The 16468-nt window shown below is 38.3% G+C and overlaps 1 protein-coding gene across 1 annotated transcript in view; it reads left to right on the top strand.

Moving 5' to 3' along the window:
* The first annotated feature begins 1158 nt into the window (after positions 1-1158).
* The window catches only part of camsap3 (calmodulin regulated spectrin-associated protein family, member 3), a 111646-nt gene continuing 96336 nt past the window's right edge, over positions 1159-16468 (top strand). Inside the window, exon 1 of the mRNA XM_061905230.1 lies at positions 1159-1588. Within this exon, the coding sequence (XP_061761214.1) occupies positions 1462-1588 (127 nt within the window). The 5' untranslated portion in view covers positions 1159-1461. The remainder of the gene's footprint in view (positions 1589-16468) is intronic.

The raw sequence follows: 16468 nt of genomic DNA, 5'->3' as shown, positions 1-16468 counted from the left end.
TAACAATAGAAAAGCGCGATATAAATCTAAACCATTATCATACAAATATATATACACACATTATATATATACATATATATATTTATAAATATATATACACACACATTATATATACATATATTAATATGTACGTGTGGGAAAAATCACAAGACTACTTCATCTCTACAGAACTGTTTCATGAGGGGTTCCCTCAAAAAAAAATCTGATGACTAAGGGAACCCCTCATGAAACAGTTCTGTAGAGATGAAGTAGTCTTGTGATTTTTCCCACACAAACATATTGCGCTCTACCACGGTATCGAGCTCTATTCTCTGGATAATCCAACCAAGACATATATATATATATATAAATATATATATATACATATATATGTGTATATATATGTATGTATATATATATATGTATGTATATATATATGTATGTATATATATGTATATATATATATATATATATATATATATATATATATATATATATATGTATATATATATCTATATATATATGTATATATAGATAGATATATATGTATATGTATATATATATGTATATGTATATATATATATATATATGTATATATATATATATATATATGTATATGTATATATATATATATATATATATATATATATGTATATATGTATATGTGTGTGTGGTGCAGTGGAAGAGTGGCCGTACGCAACCCGGGGGTCCCTGGTTCAATCCCCACCTAGTACCATCCACGTCACGTCCGTTGTGTCCTGAGCAAGACACTTCACCCTTGCTCCTGATGGATGCTGGTTAGCGCCTTGCATGGCAGCTCCCTCCATCAGTGTGTGAATGTGGAAGTAGTGTCAAAACGCTTAGAGTACCTTGAAGGTAGAAAAGCGCTATACAAGTATAACCCATTTATGTATTTATCATTTTTATATATATATATATGTATATATATATATGTATATATATATATATACATATATATATTCAAAATTGCAACACAACGTCATAGTTTTATGTTGTGACAATCCCCCGCAGTGAAAACACCTGTGAGCAGCGTCGTTCACCGCCCCCGGAAGTCCCGCCCCCCTCTCGCTGTCCTCCCGACTCCTACTCCATTTCTATTGGCTGCCGGCTTGAGTGACGTCGCCGGCGTCTACCTGGGAGCCCGTCATCTGCTAAACCAGCTCCACACACGCGCGCACGCGCACACAAATTCGGGACCGACAACCGACACGGATATGCGGACGACCGCGGGAAGAACCGGGGGAATAGTCCGCTTCGACGTCGCCACGCGGTGCCTCAGCCCACCGTGAGCAGCTTTTTTTTTTTTTCCGCCAAGGCTTCTTTAGCGAGGAGGTCTGAGAGCGGGATTGTAATCCTTCCGTGTTCCCCGCACGTCATCCGGGACTCGGCTGGAAAATGATTGTTTAGACATTTTTGTTTTGTTTAGTTTTGCTGTCACTGCTTTTTCTATTTGGCCCCGCCATGGTGGACTCTAATAAGAAGACTTTTGTGGTGGCCGATATCAAGCCCTTGGATTTGTACGACTGCACTAAAGCGAAGATATGCTCCAGTGTGGGCTGGCTGTTGGCGAAGTGGTACGGCGGTGCAGGTAGGTTGTCAGGCCCTGGAAGCCATCATGTTAGCCGCATTGTGTCTGTCTACTAGTCTGAAGGCTGCTGGGGCTGGAAACTCAGCACTTTTTCTACACATACAGCATCCATCCATCTTCTTCCGCTTATCCGAGGTCGGGTCGCGGGGGCAGCAGCCTAAGCAGGGAAGCCCAAACTTCCTTCTCGTCCAGCTCCTCCCCCGGGGGATCCCGAGGCGTTCCCAGGCCAGCCGGGACACATAGGAGGCGGCACGGCTTAGTTACCGTCCAAAATAGCTGCCGTTGTGTCCTTGGGCTTGGCACTTCGCCGCTCACATTGGCGATTGAATGATAGGTGGCCGTCGGAAGGGGCGACCATGCTTCTGTCAGTCTGCCCACGAATGTAGCTTACCACCACCAGGTGTGAATGAATGATGGGTTCCCACTTCTCTGTGAGTGCTTTGAGTGTCTAAAAAAGTGCTATATAAATCTAATCTAATTATTAGGGGTGTAACGGTACACAAAAATTTCGGTTTAGAGGTCACTGTTCGGTTCATTTTCGGTGCAGTAAGTAAACATCCATCCATCCATTTTCTACCGCTTATTCCCTTTTGGGGTCGCGGGGGGTGCTGGCGCCTATCTCAGCTACAATCGGGCAGAAGGCGGGGTACACCCTGGACAAGTCACCACCTCATCACAGGGCCAACACAGATAGACAACATTCACACACTAGGGCCAATTTTAGTGTTGCCAATCAACCTATCCCCAGGTGCATGTCTTTGGAAGTGGGAGGAAGCCGGAGTACCCGGAGGGAACCCACGCATTCACGGGGAGAACATGCAAACTCCACACAGAAAGTTCCCGAGCCTGGATTTGAACCCGGGACTGCAGGAACTTTGTATTGTGAGGCAGACGCACTAACCCCTCTGCCACCATGAAGCCCCAGTAAGTAAACAACAAAATATACATTTTTTTTGGTTATTTACCAAATTGGTAAACAATGGCATAACATACATATACACACAGGTTCATTGCAAGGGTTAATGTGGTCAATATATATAAAATAAAAACTAAATAAGATAAGGTTCAGAATGGTTTCTTAACAAAACCTTTCTATATATAAAGTGCTTTTTATGATTGATTGATTGAGACTTTTATTAGTAGATTGCACAGTACAGTACATATTCCGTACAATTGACCACTGAATGCAAACACCCCAATAAGTTTTTCAACTTGTTTAAGTCCGGTCCACGTTCATCAACCCCCCCACCCCCCAGCTAGGCTAACTTGGTAGTAAGAGGATATATAGGCTTATTGTTCTTCCACCATAGAGGTGAGTCAAAATCTAGTTTTTAATACAATATACAGCAACCCCCTGCGACCCCGAACGAGACAAGCGGTAGAAGATGGATGGATGGATGGTCTCAAATCTGCTGCTATAAAAACATTTGTTTCAGCCTAGCCTGACTCGCCGAGGAGAGGCTGCTTGAATGCGGTGGTGACGCTTCAAAGGAGTTAGCATGTTTGACGTGTTGGCAGAAGCGTACCCTACTTCTGCTGAACAATGTCGGCGGCGGTTTAGCTCGGTTGGTAGAGTGGCCGTGCCAGCAACTTGAGGGTTGCAGGTTCGATTCCCGCTTCCGCCATCCTAGTCACTGCCGTTGTGTCCTTGGGCAAGACACTTTACCCACCTGCTCCCAGTGCCACCCACACTGGTTTGAATGTAACTTAGATATTGGGTTTCACTATGTAAAGCGCTTTGAGACACTAGAGAAAAAGCGCTATATAAATATAATTCAATTCAATTCAATTCAATGTCGGCAAACCTCCGTCTTCCATTGTTGTATCGCACGGTGAAGCCGAAGTGTTCCCGAAGGGGAGATCTTAACGAGGCAGGAGAGTCTTCCAGCTCTGGCTTTTGCATGTTGTCCTAGCCCGGTCGCTGCTAGCCTGTCGTGTGTTGTGCCTCGCTCTGCATTGTAAACACAACCTGCGGTGCGCTACCCAATATGTCCGTGTGGAATATGTTCGGTACACCTCCGAACCGAACCGAAACCCCCGTACCGAAACGGTTCAATACAAATACACGTACCGTTACACCCCGAGTAATTATTATTATTATTATAAGGTAATCCAGGGTAAATCCTGGATAACATTGGAGGTTATTCCAAGCCTTCGGTCCTTTTCTTGCCCAGTTCAGTTCTTACTTCGGGGACGACGAATTGCAGAACATTCATTGAACGAAGATTGTGACTTCCTTGTTTTTTTGTTAAAAGACAAGATGAATAAGATGGGGTGTTCCTCAAGGGACCCCTTTAAGGCCCCTTCTACACTGGTAAATCCCACCTGACCTTATCCATGTCCACTCACACAACAATACCACCGTTTGAGACCCCTTCCGTCCGCCGGTGCAATGCGAGCTAGTACACATTCGCGGAAAATGCGCAGGTCATAGTCATCTCCGTTGTTGCTTTATGTGCAAGTTCTTAAATGTAACTTATCTGAACAATATCCATTGTTGTGGTATTTTAATTAACTGGAATCCAGTTCAGGTGTCATCCAGACCAGACCTTTACTTTGAGTTTCTCCCGGATGACAGAGCTTCTCACCCTATCTCTAAGGGAGAGCCCTGCCACCCGGTGGAGGAAACTCATTTTGACCGCTTGTACCTGTGATCTTATCCTTTCGGTCATAACCCAAAGCTCATGGCCATATTATAGGAACATAGATCCAACCGACAAATTGAGAGCTTTGCCTTCCGGCTCAGCTCCTTCTTCACCACAACGGATCGATACATTACTGAAGACGCCGCACCGATCCGCCTGTCGATTAGACGATCCACTCTTCCCTCACTCGTGAACAAGACTCCGAAGTACTTGAACTCCTCCACTTGGGGTAGGGTCTCCTCCCCATCCCGGAGAAGGCACACCACCTATTTTCCGAGTAGAGCAGTGGTGCACAAACTCATTTTAGATAGGGGGTCACATGGAGAAAAATCTACCCCCGAATGGTCCTGATTGGTAAAATCACTGGACGATAACTTAGAAATAATAAAGACAACTTCAGATTGTTGTCTAGAACAAGCACATTCTGAAAATGTACAAATAATAATGTTTTTCCTTTTTTTTTTTTACACTTACAAGTTGCGATTAATAGTACTCGCTTACCATGAATTGATTAACGTGGACCCCGACTTAAACAAGTTGAAAAACTTATTGGGGTGTTAGCATTTAGTGGTCAATTGTACGGAATATGTACTGAACTGTGCAATCTACTAATAAAAGTTTCAATCAATCAAAAGCTCTGCGATGAGGTGGGGACTTGTCCAGGGTGTACCCCGCCCTCAGCCCGATTGTAGCTGAGATAGGCCCCAGCGACCCAAAAGGGAATAAGCGGTAGAAAATTGATGGATGGATGGATGTACGGAATATGTACTGTACTGTGCAACTTACTTATATAAGTTTCAATCAATCAATCAAAAGCTCTGCGATGAGGTGGTGACTTGTCCAGGGTGTACCCCGTCTTCCGCCCGAATGCAGCTGAGATAGGCTCCAGCACCCCCCGCGACCCCGAAAGGGACAAGCTGTAGAAAAATGGATGGATGGATGGATGGGTTTATAGTACTCTATCTTTGTCGTTATTTGTACTTTCTGAATAAATGATGTGGTAATGTTCATTCATTTTTAATCTATCAAGATAAAAAAATAATACCAAAATTAAATTACCGTATGTTATTTATGTAGTTTGATCATTTTCCTTGACTGGTGCATTAACGTGATTTATTTATTTTATTTTTTTTACATATGTAGCATCATCTACAACAGGGGTCGGCAACCCAAAATGTTGAAAGAGCCATATTGGACCAAAAATACTAAAACAAATCCGTCTGGAGCCGCAAAAAATTAAAAGCCATATTGCTAACAAATAGTGTCATGAGATATAAATTGAAATATGAGGACTTAAAGGAAACTAAATGAGCTCAAATATAGCTACAAATGAGGCATAATGATGCAATATGTACATACAGCTAGCCTAAATAGCATGTTAGCATCGATTAGCTTGCAGTCATGCAGGGACCAAATGCCCTGATTAGCACTCAACATAAGTCAATAATATCAACAAAACTCACCTTTTGTGCATTCATGCACAACATTAAAAGTTTGGTGGACAAAATGAGACAAAAAAAAGAAGTGGCATAAAACACGTCTTAGAAAGTCGGAGAAAGTTATACATGTAAACCAGGGGTGTCCAAACTTTTTCCACTGAGGGCCACACACGTTTTGATATTTTTTCATTTTCAAAACCAATACAATATAAACTTTTTTTTTTTTATTGTTGGTGCTCCCTCAAGTTACCTTCTAGGGACCCAGAAGGGCTTCAGTCTTAAAAGTTTTTAAAAATAAGTCATAATTTTTTTCATAAAACCCTTTAATCTCTAATTTGACTTAATTATTATTTTAATTTTATTTTACAAGCTTTTTATCAAAACCCTTTTTTTTGGGGTCAAAAATGCAAAATAAAGCAATATTTTTAACAAAAAGATTTTCAAAGTGGTAAATTTGATGTGAAGTAATTGGATCCTAAATAGGTCAATAATTCATAGCAAAATTGATTTGAATTTATTGGTATTTTTTTTTTTTTTTTTTTAGCAAAGGCAGTTTTTATTAAATTCCATTAAAATTCTTGGGGACCCAAAAGTGTCCCACTCATAAAAAGGTCATGCTTTTTAATTATTTTTTTATTTTTCATTCAACACCTAAATCTCTTTATTAGCTTCAGATAATATATTGTGTAATTAGTTTAGTATATTTATAATAGCAATCAGTAAAATAATTAGTATAGTTAGTATTTGTATATAAGTAGTATGTAATTTTTTAAATAACTTTCATATTTTTGTTGTATCTGTCCTTTTTGTCCTTAAATCAATCAATAATTTATAGAAACATTGATTTTGATTCATTATTATTTTTTTAGGAATTATAAAAAAAAAAGGTGTTATTAGAGTCAACAATGCAACTTTTTCTCTTTGCATTTCACCAATTTGCTCTTTTATTCGCTGCTTGCCGCAAATGACACCCCTGATGTAAACAAACTACGGTGAGTTCAAGGACCGACAAAATTAGTAGGACAAAATGGCGCTCGCCAATTACTCAAATCCAGAGGTGGGTAGAGTAGCCAGAAATTGTACTCAAGAGTACCGTTACTTTAGAGATGTATTACTCAAGTAAAAGTAAGGAGTAGTCACCCAAATATTTACTTGAGTAAAAGTAAAAAGTATGTTGTGAAAAAACTACTCAAGTACTGAGTAACTGATGAGTAACCTGATTACGGCAACAAATAATGCACAAAAACATAAAAATAGCAATGAGCAAATTCATAGCCAGGAATATCTCTTAAGCAACTAAAACAATAATATATATTAAATAATAATACATCAAAATAGAAAAAATTAAGGCAAATTGAGCCACAATAACTTAACAGCACCATAGGCTCAGTAGGCATTTATTGATTGATTGATTGATTAAAACTTTTATTAGTAGATTGCACAGTACAGTACATATTCCCTACAATTGACCACTAAATGGTAACACCCCAATAAGTTTTTCAACTTTTATCATTTACTTAATAAATGACCAAGTCGAGGTGATCTACTTCATATATACATATACATACATATCATATATATATATATATATATATATATATATATATATATATATACAGTATATAAGTTATAGTTATTTTGCCGTTTTTGTTGACATGTTGAAGGTGTTTTAATGAATATACATGCATGTTTAACATATAGATTCCTATCTTTCATGAAGACAAGAATATAAGTTGGTGTATTACCTGATTCTGATGACTTGCATTGATTGGAATCAGACAGTATAGTGCTGAAAATGTCCACGTTTTCAAATGGAGGAGAAAAAAAGTTCCTCTTTTCCGTCTAATACCACATGAAAGTCGTTGTTTTTTGGCATCTTATTTGTCCAGCTTCCATATTCGTTTTTATACACTTTACAAGAAATACATTGGCGGCAAACTCAGTAGCTTGCTAGCTTGTTTGCTCTGGCTTTCGGAGACTCTTATTTTGTTAACGCAGGCGCGGTGGAGCGGCACTTTTATTGTGAAGACAGGAACTGTGCGATCAGTCTTTAGGCTTTTGACGGGAAGTACGGTTGAAATAAAAAGTGTCTTTTTTCCTTTACACTTTTGATTGATTGATTGATTGATTGATACTTTTATTAGTAGATTGCACAGTACAATAGACCACTAAATGGTAACACCCCAATAAGTTTTTCAACTTTTTTAGGTCGGATTCGACGTGTGACGGTCACGTGACCGCCTGGTTTTGTTTGATTGGTTCAACGTCACCAGTGACTGCATTTGATTGGTGAAACGCAGGCATGCGTAGTTCCTACTTTGAATGCGTGTCCGACAAAATCAAAACAAAGCGTGCATTAACAGATCGATTAAAAAAAATGTAGCGCGTAACGAGCTGATTGTAGATAAATGGAGCGGAGTAAAAGTAGCGTTTCTTCTCCATAAATATACTCAAGTAAAAGTATGTTGCATAAAAACTACTCTTAGAAGTACAATTTATCCCAAAAGTTACTCAAGTAGATGTAACGGAGTAAATGTAGCGCGTTACTACCCACCTCTGCTCGAATCAGTGAAGCATGTTTAACACAGTGTGCTTTATAACAATTAGGGAGGTTTGTGTCATGTTTGTCCTCCTACATAAACTATATTAAAACAATAAAATGTTTCCATTTTTCATATATTTTTTAAAAAGCTAGGGCGGCGCTAAAGAGCCGCATGCAGCTCCAGAGCCGTTGCCGACCCCGATTTACAAAGATACAAATACTTGCTATTGTGACATCTAGTGGACACATTTAGAACAGCAGTTTCTTTAATTCCAAAAATTTGGCTCATTTTTTATACAAGCTCAACTTGTTCGCGGGCCGTACGTTTGACACCCTCGCCGACATAGAGGCTCGCATAAAGGCTTGCTCTTTTCGTGCGTCCATTCACGAGCTCCTCACCTTGTTTTTGTGGAAGAAACAAGCCTCCTTTTTACTATTATTAGTAGCCTTCAGAAGTAGTTTATCGTATTGCTTTTGGCATTGGGCGGGGATCATTTGCTGTGCTATCAGTGACGACAGACCCTGGAACACTTCTGACATACTCCGGCAAGACTTAATCATGGCAAGTGCACACCGTGACTGCAGACTTTCACTCTTATCTGGACTATTTCAACTTAGGATGAGTTGAGAATTGGATCAAATTGTACACAACTAATTGCATTTTGTTGATTTAGTTTATTCTTCTTCTTCGGTCAATGGTCAACAAAATAAACAAACATGCATAGATTGAAAATGAAAATGTTGCAGACCGAAAGGGTTTAGACCAGGGGTAGGGAACCTATGGCTCTAGAGCAGGGGTGGGCAACCCGCAGCTCTTTAGCGCCGCCCTAGTGGCTCTCTGGAACTATTTCAAAAATATATGAAAAATGGAAATGAGGGGAAAAAAACATATTCTTCTTTTAATTTGGTTTCTGTAGGAGGACAAGCATGACACAAACCTCCCTAATTGCTATAAAGCACACGGTTTATATTAAACATGCTTCACTGAGCCCCGTTTTGTCCTACTAATTTGGCCGGTCCTTGAACTCACCCTAGTTTGTTTACAATTTACATGTATAACTTTCTCCGACTTTCTAAGACGTGATTTATGCTACTTCTTTTTCCGTCTCATTTTTGGGCTTCACGGTGGGAGAGGGGTTAGTGCGTCTGCCTCACAATACGAAGTTCCTGCAGTCCTGGGTTCAAATCCAGGCTCGGGATCTTTCTGTGTGGAGTTTGCATGTTCTCCCCGTGAGTGCGTGGGTTCCCTCCGGGTACTCCGGCTTCCTCCCACCTCCAAAGACATGCACCTGGGGATAGGATGATTGGCAACACTAAATTGGCCCTAGTGTGTGAATGTTGTCTGTCTATCTGTGTTGGCCCTGCGATGAGGTGGCGACTTGTCCAGAGTGTACCGTGCCTTCCGCCCGATTGTAGCTGAGATAGGCGCCAGCGCCCCCCGCGACCCCAAAAGGGAATAAGCGGTAGAAAATGGATTTTGTCCACCAAACTTGTATGCACAAAGGTGAGTTTTGTTGATGTTATTGACTTACAGTATGTGGAGTGTGCTAATCAGACATATTTGGTCACTGCATGGCTGTAAGCTAATCGATGCTAACACGCTATTTAGGCTAGCTGTATGTTTATATTGCATCATTGTGCCTCATTTGCAGCTATATTTGGGCTCATTTAGTTTCCTTTAAGACCTCATAATTAAATTTATATCTCATGACACACTATCTGTATGTAATATGGCTTTTCATTTTTTGCGGCTCAGACGGATTTGTTTTTGTATTTTTGGTCCAATATGGCTCTTGCAACATTTTGGGTTGCCGACCCCTGCTCTAGAGCCAGATGTGGCTCTTTTGATGACTGCCCCTGCCTCTCGGATAAATCTTAGCTGACATTGCTTAACACGATAAGTAATGAATAATGGTAGTCACAGTGTCAAAAATAACGTTCGAAATATAAAACATTCTCATGCATTTTAATCCATCAGTCGGGTTTCTACCGCACCTGTTCAAGAAGTTGCATTAATGGTAAGAAGTATTTTATTTATTGTCTGTTAGCTTCAGAAAAATAATGTTATTAAAAAGAATAAGAGACTTATTACACTCTAAAAATGTTGGTATTACTTAAAATGCACGCATTTAGTTGTATTCAGTCTTGAAAAAAATATTATATGGCTCTCACGGAAATACTTTTTAAAATATTTGGCTTGTATGGCCCTCTCAGCCAAAAAGGTTCCCGACCCCTGGTTTAGGCTGAAGTTGAACACTTATCGCGGCTAACCCTGTAAACAATATCAAGTACAAAATGAACTTCCGAAAATTATGAAATGTCCTTTGCACCGGGTATATAGAATTACTGCCGGGTCAAACTCGTTTCGCAAAATAATTAGCGCATGGTTAGCATTACCGCCGGCTCAGGATTGCAAAATATTATTTTTATTAGCGCATGTCTAGAATTTCCGCCGGGTCGAACTCGTTTCGCAAAATGATTAGCATACGCCTAGAATTTCCACCGGGTCAAACTCGTCACGTCACGAGTGACACTTCACCTGTCATCGTTTAGAAAATGGAGGAGGCTGATTTCAATCATTTGAAATCGCATAAAGGGAAGAAGATTAAGAGCTATTCAGTAGGATTTAAGGTCCAAGCTATTGAATATGCTAAAAAGAACAGTAAGCAGCTATGTTTTATTAATATACCGTAGCTGCGTGTGTCAAATATAAGTCATTAAATGACTCCCGCCTCCTGGTGGTAGAGGGCGCTAGTGATCCTTCTTGCGACTACTCGGCTGCAGAAGAAGTGACAACAAGCAGCAAGAGTTTATTTTTTCCTCTCGCTTGCACTTTTAACATGGAGGATTACATATCTAAAATAAAACCGTTTTCTAAACTGGACTTTCAATCGAAGCAGGAGGTAATAAAGGAAGATCTCCATCGAGACAGAGAGACTTTTAAAACTGAAGAAAGATAAGGAAGACTTCTATAAACAAGTTATCGATGCGTTTGATCAAAAGGAGCTGCACATGGACTTCATTTATAAGTAAAGGTAACACCATAATAAAGTTTTTTTGATTAAATGTGCTTTTCATGATGGTATCCTTACATCACACTCAAATTTTTAAACGTCGGACTAAATGTACCGCATGCCTTTGGTTAGTGCCGGAGTGAGAAGAGGTTTTAAATTAATTAGCACCCCGGCGGCAATTCAAGGAAATACGGTATTATAAATACACAACATACACAACATGAACTTGGTTCAATTATATACACAATAAAGGCATGTGAAATATCCTTGTACACGTATTACACCAATTATATACAAACAATTATACTTCCATTGTTATTTAGATCCCACATTTAGTTTTTAATTAACATTGATCATAGTTCTAACTACAATGTTGATTCAAGAGTGATATATTTTTTCAAGTGTTTTTTAAATTATTATTAACTCAAAATTAATCGCAGAGATTTTTACCATTTAAGTGTACACTAGAGAAATAGTTTTCCAGTTTTCATGCCATGCATGACTGGGCAATAATCTTGCTTCAATGAAATGTTTTTAAACATCCATCCATCCATTTTCTACCGTTTGTCCTTAAAAACAATAAACAGCTCAACCCGGAAAGGACAAATACGCTTTTAATGAACATATAAAAAAAAATACATGCATTGTGTTCCTAGCAAAACAGAATTTGTGTTCCTGCTGTAGGAGCACTTGCATTCAGAGGAGGAGCTACACTTCCATGTTTTGATACCAGCAGTGGCGGGCCGTGCGTTTCCCACCTAGGCCTTCAGTGATGTCAGCTATTATAACATATCTTTCGTGGTACTGTCAAACATTAAAATGGCAAAAAACATATTAAAAGTTAAAACATTTGTAGCACCTATTGGACGCCGTATAAGCCTCGTCAGCTTATTCGTGTGGAAATGGCGGCCATTCCCCCATTTTATCGCCAAAATTAATTGCTACATCATTTGTATCATTTAAGTGTACCCTAAACAAATATTTTTCCAGTTTTTATACCATGACTGGGCATTAACTTTGCTTTAATGTTTTAAACAAAACAAAAAAAACCCCGCTCAACCCAGAAAGGACAAACACACTTTTAAGGAAAATATGAAAAAAATGACATGCGCTGCGTTTGTCTCTTATCAGATTTTGTAAGAATTAGGGGTGTAACGGTACGTGTATTTGTATCGAACCGTTTCGGTACGGCACGTGGGCGTACCGAACAAGTTCGGAAGCAGAAGTCTTCACAAGCTGCTCTGCTTTCTGCCTCTGTCTCTCCCTCATTGTCCCGCCCACATGGTTATATACAAAGCCAATCAGCAGTGCGTATTCGGACTTCAGAACGATGTAGTCCATGCTTTAGCGTCAAGCAGATATTCGTCTAGCAGGGGAGGAGCGGACTCTACCCAAGTTATACTAAACACTTCCCAGTCACAACTATTACAAACATCACTATGAGCCCGTTGACCTTCTAGAAACTTAAACTGCAGCTCAGCTCGCTCACAGTATAGGCTTGAGATGAAGGCTAATTAGCTTTTAGCGTAACGTTAGCTCATTTTGCTGTGTGCGCGTGTGTGTGTTAGGGGCAGCAAAGCCCTGTCTGTCTGGTTTTTTTAATTGAATTCCATTGTGTTTAGTACTATTTTTCAGCTATAGTTACATGGATCATTGGTAATGTAGCAGCCTAGTTTTGAATAGCAGGGTCCCTGCTATCACATGTTGATAGAAATACAACATTTACATAATAAAAGTCAACTACAGGCTTCCCAAATGCTGTAATAAATTAAGCATGATGAGTTGACATGAAACAGTTTCAATGGAAACTGTTTAATGTTGCACTTTTTATATGTAGAAGAACGTTTTTTTTTCATTTTATTTAATCAGAGCAACAACTTGAGGCAGTTTAATGTGGATTAACGTGGGCAGAATTATTATAGTGTTCCCAATGTTAAAAGGATAAAGCCATTATTTACAAATTTGGTAAATAAATAACCCAAAAATTTATATTTTGTTGTTTTCTTACTGTACCGAAAATGAACCAAACCGTGACCTCTAAACCGAGGTACATACCGAACCAAAATTTTTGTGTACCGTTACACCCCTAATAAGAATACATAATTTGTATTCCTGCTGTAGGAGCACTTGCATTTAGAGAAGGTGTTAAACTTCATGTTTTGATATTAGTTATGTGCATTAAAAACATAAAATGTGTATTGTTTTGATCCCGGTTCTGTACATCAGTGCAGGGTTTCACTCTTATTTGTGAAAAAGACAAGTGTATTGTTTTTTTTCTGGGCTATTTCAAGTTAAGATAAGTAGAGAATTAGATCAAATGGGACACAAATATGTTCTTTTTTTTACAACTAATTGCATTTTGTTGATTGTTAACTCAAAATGTATCACATACATAATTTTTATCATTCAAGTGTACCCTAGATTATTATTTTTACAGTTTTTATGCAATGACTGGCAGTGTTGGCGCTAGGAACTTTTAAATTGGGGTCCCAGGGACCCCATCAAGTCATAAAAATGGGGTCCCACTTTTTTGTATTTTTGATTATTAACTCAAAATTAATCACATACATCATTTTTATCATTAAGTGCACCTTAGACAACTATTTTTCCAGTTTTTATACCATGACTGGACATTAACTTTGCTTAAATGAAATGTTTTTGAACAAAAACAGTTCAACCCTAAAAGGACAAACACACTTTTAATGAAAATATAAAAAAATGACATCCATTGCGTTTGTGTCTTGCCGGATTTTGTAATAATGTCTAATTTGTGTTTCTGCTGTAGGAGCACTTGCATTCAGAGGAGGAGCTACACTTCATGTTTAGATACTACTTTTGTGCATTAAAAATGTGGATTGTTATGATCCTGGTTTGATTTTCAATGATGTCTGGTAATGTAAAATGGGATATTTTTACCTGGATAAATGCTTCTGATATACTGTAAATTAGTGCAGGTTTTAACTCTTACTTGTGGAAAAGATAAGTGTTGTTTTTTCTGGGCTATTTCAAGTTAAGTAGAGAATTGGATCAAATTGTACACAAATATGTTCTGTTTTTCAAACTAATTGCATTTTGTTGATTATTAACTAGAAATGTATCACATACATAATTTTTATCATTTAAGTGTACCTTAGATTATTATTTTTCCAGTTTTTATGCCATGACTGGCAGTGTTGGTGCTAGGAACTGTCAGATTGGGGTCCCAGGGACCCCATCAAGTCATAAAAATTGGGTCCCATTTTTTTTGTATTTTTGATTATTAACTCAAAATGAATCGCAGACATCATTTTTATCATTAAGTGCAGCCTCGACAACTATTTGGTCAAAAAAATATTAAAAATATGTCATTATTGAGTATTATTATTTTTATTATTCAAGTTTTAAATCTCTAGATCAACATTAGGTCTATCTGTCAATATCATGATTTTAAATATTTAAGTTGTATGATCTTTTTGTCACAAAAAAAATCACAAAATATGCAATATTTTTAAGTGGAATATTTGAGATTATATAATAATTGGAGCATTAAAAAGATCAATAACTCATAACACCATTGATTTTAATTAATTATACATTTTTGAGCAATGACACTTAAAAACAAATCACACTAAAATAATTGGGAATCCAAAAGGGTCCTACTCATTAAAGTGTTAAAATATAAAATTTTTTACTGTTAACTTTTAACACAATAATCTCAAGATCAACTTCAGATCTATCCGTCAATTAATAGTTTTATTGTTGTTTATGTTTTTGTTTGTTTTATTTGGCCCTTCTTTAAAAAAACAGCTTAGTTTTTTATATGGCAAACACAAAATATGCAACATTTTCCCCCCAAAAAATATCTCAAAGTGGAAAATTTAACGTGACGTAATTGGAGCCTTGAATAGGTCAATAATTCATAATGACATTGATTTTGATTCATTATTATTTTTTCAAGAAAGAAACAGCCTGCATGGCAGCTTTGTGTTATTATAGTAAACATTGCAACATTTTCTTATTACATTTCACCCGTTTGCTCTTTTATATCATTTTTTACGTTTTAAAAATTTTTCAAATGTATTTTTAAAATGTGCCGTGGGTCCGATAAAAAAATTACCTGCCGGCCGCACTTTGGACACCCCTGCTGTAGTTAGACCGGACGAAACACGTAGCGCCAATTTAGTGAAGCCAGAAGTGTGTGATTTGGTTCGAGAAGGGGTGTCTTGTCAACGTCTAAAAGTGACTTTTTTAATGGCGTTTTACTTACATTCTTGTTAATACACTAAACTCATCTGAACACGGAAGTGAAGCTCCACCCACTTCTCGAATACAAGCTCTGCAGCAAACTGTGATGTCTGACTGTAGTCCTGGATAAAATCCTTTTGTCTTGTCGGAATAATGACTTCCAATGGCTTTCATTCAATCAATCATCCATCCATCCATTTTCTACCGCTTATTCCCTTTTGGGGTCGCGGGGGGCGCTGGCGCCTATCTCAGTTAAAATCAGGCGGAAGGTGGTGTACACCCTGGACAAGTCGCGATCATTGTTTATTTAAATAGCCTTAAATCACAAGTGTCTCAAAGGGCTGCTTTGGACATTAATGTACACTTTTCTTTCTCCATTTCTGCTGGCTTTTTTCACCCTAGTGGCTCACCAGTAAATGCTGAATGCGGCCACATTTTTCCCTTGCTACGGAATTGCCCAAAGGGCAGACATGGTGCGTGCGCATTAATCTCCTGTCAAGGAAAGTTAGTGTCGTTTAAAGGAGTCGTATGTAATAATGTCATGTCAAGTCATCATTAAATGGCCCTCAAATGTCAAAAGGCATTAATAAATCAGTTTTTTTTTCCAATACCTCTATAACTGATAATAGTAGTGCATTTCAAAATGAGATTTACAGCCCCGAAAAATATTTAAATTTCGATGTCCCGCCCTCCACCGTTTTAACCAATTAAAATGTCAGTGAGTGTTTTACATCCTGGTTGCCAGTTACTCACCGCCATATTTGTCCCTAGGTGTCAATAATGAATTGATTTATGTGAACCCCGACTTGAACAAGTTGAAAAACTTATTGGGGTGTTACCATTTAGTGGTCAATTGTACGGAATATGTACTGTTCTGTGTAATCTTCTAATAAAAAGTATCAATCAATCAATCCACTTTCAAAGCTTCAACAATTAGTTTTCTTCAGTTCCCAAACGTTTATTGAGTGTTGTTAAAAGAAAAGGTGATGTAACACAGTGGAGAACATTCCCTTTCC

This window comes from Nerophis ophidion, linkage group LG07 (genome assembly GCF_033978795.1).
Source record: "Nerophis ophidion isolate RoL-2023_Sa linkage group LG07, RoL_Noph_v1.0, whole genome shotgun sequence".
Lineage (NCBI taxonomy): Eukaryota > Metazoa > Chordata > Actinopteri > Syngnathiformes > Syngnathidae > Nerophis > Nerophis ophidion.
This window is presented reverse-complemented; position numbering and strand designations above follow the sequence as displayed.